This window comes from Schistocerca piceifrons, chromosome 1, assembly GCF_021461385.2.
Source record: "Schistocerca piceifrons isolate TAMUIC-IGC-003096 chromosome 1, iqSchPice1.1, whole genome shotgun sequence".
Classification (NCBI taxonomy): domain Eukaryota; kingdom Metazoa; phylum Arthropoda; class Insecta; order Orthoptera; family Acrididae; genus Schistocerca; species Schistocerca piceifrons.
Window position 1 is genome coordinate 29,591,972 of NC_060138.1, and position 6,000 is coordinate 29,597,971.

The window sequence follows — 6,000 nt, forward strand, 5'->3', positions numbered from 1 at the left end:
ACCAGCCTTTGTCATTTGTTTTGACTCTGGTGTTCAATGACAGATCCAGATTTCATCAACAGTCACAAATTGGCACAAAACGTCTTGTGGATTGTGTTTAATCACCACAAGACTTTGTGCTGAAATGATGTGCCTGATGCACTTTTGGTCAACTGTAAGCAATCGAAGCACCCACACCGGACAAACAGTTTCTTCATAGCCAATTCTCCAAGCGGGATATTATCCAATCAGTTAAGATGCCTGCAGTCTCAGCAATCTCATAAATTTTTATTTGGTGGTCTTGCAGTATCACGATTTTTTCAATCATTTAGTTTGTGATGACCTCACTTGGGCAGCCAGAGCATGTGTCATATTCAGTGCTTCTCCAACCATGCTTAATTTCATTAATCCAAAAGTAAGAGATCTTCAACAATGGCACAGAGCCCACATGAATTCCATCCATTTCTGTTTTGATTTGTGCAGCAGTCCAATCCTTCAAATGAAAATACTTAATAGCAGCATGAAAGTCACTTATATCCATTTTCAGTCACATTCAACACATTGACCAATTACAATAGCTGTCAAAAATGAACCGTATGCTGTACATTGTGAAATTATACGGTCAAGCTTACTAATCATGAATGGGCAGCAAATATGCTACATTCTTCAATGGAAATTAACCAGACTTTTCAAACCATCTGCACACAAGTTATCAACTGAAAACTGAGTATGGTCAAAAGAACTAGATCACACTACACTAAATTCGAAAGACCAATAGGTTACCAATACAAAAAATCCTAAACCAAATAGCACTTTAAAAAAAGAACAATTGATAAAACTAGCAAAAAATCATGAAAAATAATGAAAGTAGTCTTGACACACGGTTAAATCTTATCAAGATCTGACTGAACATTTATGAACTTTCCCTCCGATAGAAAACTGCATTATCTGCAAATATCCTGATTTTACTATAAATATTGTCTGCAAGGTCATCAACATACAACATGAGCAGCCAGGGATGCAACACACTTCCCTCAAATTGTCTTCAGGACGGGGAAGGAAATCAGCTATGACCTTTCAAAGGAACCATTCTGGCATTTTCCTGAAGTGATTTCTGTAAATCAGGGAAAACCTAAATCTGTATAACTGAATGCAGATTTGAACAGTCATCCTCCCATGTGCAAGCCCAATGTGCTAACTGCTTCGCCACCTTGGTCGGTCCCACATATACTGGACAACCTGGTTTGAGGTGCAGCGACTTTGGTCAATCTCATATCTTCTCCTCAAACATAACATTTCTCACACTCGGCAATTAACCAAGACCTCAAGCAAAGCTAAAGATCAGTATCTCACCACAACCAGCTTTTTTAACTTTCATATTAGTAAGATTCACCACCTCACAATCAAACTGTCATCATCCATGTCAAGCTGAATGTTCAGTACAAGTCATCGGCTTTGGCAAGTGACAATGTTAATGGCTGCAGTCAAGTCACCTTTTGGCACATATATTCACCATTTTGTTGTTAGTTGGCAAAGCTAACAAGTAAGTGTGAAGGGGAACGGGAGGGGGTGAGGGGGGAGGGGGAGGGGGGGAAGACACCTGCTATGGTGACATATTAATCTGTAGTTTACCTCGAGGTATAGGTTAGGTCAGAAGGTAATTGTTTGGTTGTGAGTTGGCAAACCCAATGAATGTGGTACTAAAAAACCTGGTTGTGTTGACACACCAATCTTTTGCTTAGTCCGTTAGAAAAAAATCACCAGTAACATGTTGTAGTCATCATATTGTTGCATGCATCCAATGTCCCTGGTCAAAGCTGACCACTCATATCAAACATTCCTCTATACCCCACCACCATAACTAACCTAGACCTTGCACTAAGATATTCATCAGTTTATCACCACAAACACTTTATTTTGCTTTCACATTCATTGACTTTGCAAAAACAACAATAAAACTGTGAATAGACGCAACAAAATATAACATCACAGCAGTGATTAACATTTTCACAGTGGTCAAAGCCGATGACTAGCATCAAACATTCCTCTTGATCAGATTCAAATTTAACAATCATGGTAATCATTGCACCATAATTGAAATGACATTTAGTTTTTGCTTCCGAGAGCACTACTGAGGAGCAAGTGATATTTTACAAAACCAACTATAGTCAAATGCATCTGTAGTTATGCTCAATTCATAAAGGTGTTTTTATTTTGTACCCTTACATGCATCTATTTATTGATTTGATATTGTGAGTCCTGGCCATTTTCCTCTCCTTTGACAAGCACTGCATCTGAACAATAAGGCACATGCGTGGAATGCAGCTCATTCCAGCCAACTGACAACACAGTTACAATGTTTGCACGGGAATTTCTCCTGATAATAGCTTAGATTTATATGAGTTTACAGGCTTTCAAAGCCACTGTCACTCATGATAAAATCCTATGAGTCGCTAGGCCACGTCATATGCCTTTTCAAACTTCTTCCAAGGTAAACTTACTTCAAGAAAACTGTTCAACCATCGAGGGAAATCAGTGCAATCCTTATGAAGATCCCAGCAGAGGGAAACGTGGAGCACTGAAAGACTTCAAAGAGAAATTGATATAGCCTAGCTCAATAGATTTTATCAGCAACAGCTCAGATTGCTAACACTACTGAATGGCTGACAAATAGCTCCTCACTTTCTCCTAGAATTAACAGTTCATACGTCTTAGGGCCAAATGTTAAGAAGTGGCATACAATGCGTAAGTATCTAAAAATGAATGCCAAATGTTAACAAAACACAGACACACACAGTATCAACTACAAAAAACATAGTGACACTGACAATGTCCATCGATATTTCTCTAGGTGTGACGGGGGGCAAATTTTAACAAATTGCAGCTCAAGTATTGAGCATAATGGTCAATAATATCTATTGCTGGAGATCTGCCACACCGTTTTCGGGGTGACAATGATAAACGTAATTTGTTTACAATTTTGACAACTGCAAGGTCAATGACTTATTCCACCTTTTATGAATAACAACGAGATCTATGGAATAACACTCACGATGCGCATAAGCTGTCCCGGATGCAAAATAGGAGCAACTGTTGCTACACAATGAATTAGTAAAATGTTTACTTACACTGAAGTCATTTCTTGTGAAGTCAACACCTCTAACAAACGGTAACACGCCAGTGTTCGCCATGATGTTAATTGACAACTTTCAATCCCTGTTCATAAATTACCTATTCCTCACAAACAAATACTATTTCGCACAAAATTCTAAAACCTCACACACGCCCACCCATACATACACCAAAATCAAAACAACCCATGACACTACTTCACCTTGGCAAAGATACACTATCCACATACCATAGATATTCCGTCAAAAACAGTTGCCACAGATAAATTTAAAAACTAAAATTACAAGTTAATGTTATTACCTTAATAACTAGCAGATTCGACAACTACAAACATTAAACGGCACTACGTCATATCATATTATAGTTTTAAACGTAGTATTACTAACACACACAATCCACAAATGCGTAAACAAATCATTTACTGCTGACAATAAAAGTGTTATTATAACTTTAACAAAATCTTTTAGCGAATAATAGCGTTTCTGTACAATTTTCTTTTAACTGTGAAAGTATTGGAGTTTTTTCAATATTGTCGTTATCGAGAAGGTGTGATTGTTATACTGTGCATTATTAAACTTTGAGCGCTGTCAATATATATACTTAAAAATATAAGGTATTTAAAGCAAAACATACAAAAAGACCACTCATCACTCAAAATCACACAATACACAGCTATGATACAAGGCAAAAATTGGATGTACATGTTCAAAGCGCCAACACAAAGTTATTTCAAAACCGCCTTATCCATCCTAGTATCGAACTATACAATGCCTTACCAGATACCATTAAACACATACAAAACATTGGTCACTTCAAATCTAAACTGAAGTCGTACTTGGTTGATCACTGCTTTTACACAGTAAATGAATACCTACAAAACTAAATTTTTGTGTGTTTACCCAATGCAGTCTCATTCAGAAGAACATTTGTATTTTATCTCTCTTTATATAGCGTAACAACATTCATTTAAATATTCATCTTTAACTGATATATTAATGTGTGTTATTATGTACAAAGGTATATTACATGTAAAACTGTTAATATTAACAAAAAAATCCAAATATCTCTTGCACATTGTGCAGCTGTAGATGAAAATGGATCAATAAATCAAAAATCATTTTTTTAGTTCACGTCAGAGTGATGTTGGTTGTACATGGATTGTGTTGACGTATTCTACCGGTACTGGCGTACTTTTTTGGTGTTTTAAGTAAATGTTTTGTTTCAAAACGGCATTTGATGTTTTATCAACGTGGTAGCAGATTTGCGTGCTCGGTTACGTTTTCATGAAGTGCTAAGGGTATAGTCGATTTTGACGTCGCTCGACGCTGTAAAAGAGCTAAAGACGGAGACAGTGGCCAACGAAAGACAGCTAAATTAAAAAACCTTCTGGCGAAGAAAATTGAGGAACCTGGAAAATTATAATGAAATATATTTTAAAGCCTGACTAATCTTCGATGTCTAAATGGCGAGCTGATTAAACCAGAAGAAACTGCGCCTAATTAAGGAACCAATCTTACTAAATGAACCAAGCCTTTGTTGCATGTTGGGACTGCTAGGCTGCCAAATAGATCTGGAATAGGCAACATCAGATTTTTGACGTTCAATCAACTGAAAACATTTACAGTGACCTTTGTGTGCGATTTATTCAAACCTTGCACAAAGAATTCGATTATATGGCACAATTTATTTGCAAAGAAGAAAACATGAAATGAGTTACAAAAGCGATTTTTTAGATTGGGACCTGAGAATAACAAACCGTGATGATGAAAATGTTGATACACCACTGACGTCGACAATTAAGGTTAAAAAACAGCAACAAAGGGATGACCAAGCTGCATTTGAAGCTGAGATATCAAAAACATTTCATTATAACAAGAATAGAGACAGAAAATGCCTTCCTTGTTAAAAGGATTGTAAAACAAGTGGTGCTTGTTTTAAACATAATAAAAATGGACGTCCATCAAATGAAGGTACTAGCAAAGACAAAAGAAAAGATTGTGGCACGTTGTCACCCAGTCTGACATCAACGGGAATTTCAAGATATTGTAGCCACAGAGATACTTCAAAAATTGAGAAAAAAGTTTTAATGGTGAGACACAAGAATTTTTCTGTTGATGTTGCGGTAATGCTGGTAGTGCTGTAGCTGTTTCACTGCACAATGCACATCACAGCTATCAAGCGGGGTATATTAAGTGGAATGGAAGGAGAATCCTGGAAATGACATGAAACATATTTTCCCGTGAAGTGACAAACAGGTGAAGGGACGAATTTTTGGCAACACGATGTATTTATTAAGGTAGACAAAATACCTCATATTATTTAACACTTACATAGAAGGAACTACATTATCTGTACACAAATGAGGTGCAATCAGCACAGCAAAGATTTTCAGTTCCAGTACAGAAGCAAATGTGCATTAAGTTCCTAGGTGGCAGCCTTCATTAAGATTTACACAAGTTCGAAGGTTTGATGTAAACTCTAAAACCTTGTCCCCAGTAGAGGCCACAGGAAATGACAAATAAAAGTAAAAGATATACAATAGCATGGCGCAGCTGTGTGAAGGAAGATCCAAAACTGTGTGAGAACTGAATGGAACAGTTCACATGGACTGACTGGCTACCACACAGCAGTACAACATACAGGGCACTCATATGTGTCACTACACTTGGAATTAACGGCCGCTGGAAATCGGAAGGTGGCTCTCCAAAGCAACTTGGGAAGGCCAAAGGGAATGCAGCGTCTAAGCCACAAACAGCTGGACTGCAATTCGATCCTGCTCGGAAAGGTTTGGCACTTGCAAGCAATCTGCCTGAAGCAATGCTCACGAGATTTGTCCTCAAATAGTCACAGTGTGGTGGCCCTCAGGTCCTTGTTGAAAGCACTGGTCCA

General features: G+C 37.6%; 1 protein-coding gene across 1 annotated transcript in view; it reads right to left on the reverse strand.

Annotated features, from left to right (window-relative positions):
- Positions 1 to 3,309, reverse strand: part of LOC124783127 (protein flightless-1) — a 183,289-nt gene extending 179,980 nt beyond the window's left edge. The window contains exon 1 of the mRNA XM_047253997.1: positions 3,108 to 3,309. Within this exon, the coding sequence (XP_047109953.1) occupies positions 3,108 to 3,170 (63 nt within the window). The 5' untranslated portion in view covers positions 3,171 to 3,309. The remainder of the gene's footprint in view (positions 1 to 3,107) is intronic.
- Between the last annotated feature and the right edge of the window lie 2,691 nt (positions 3,310 to 6,000).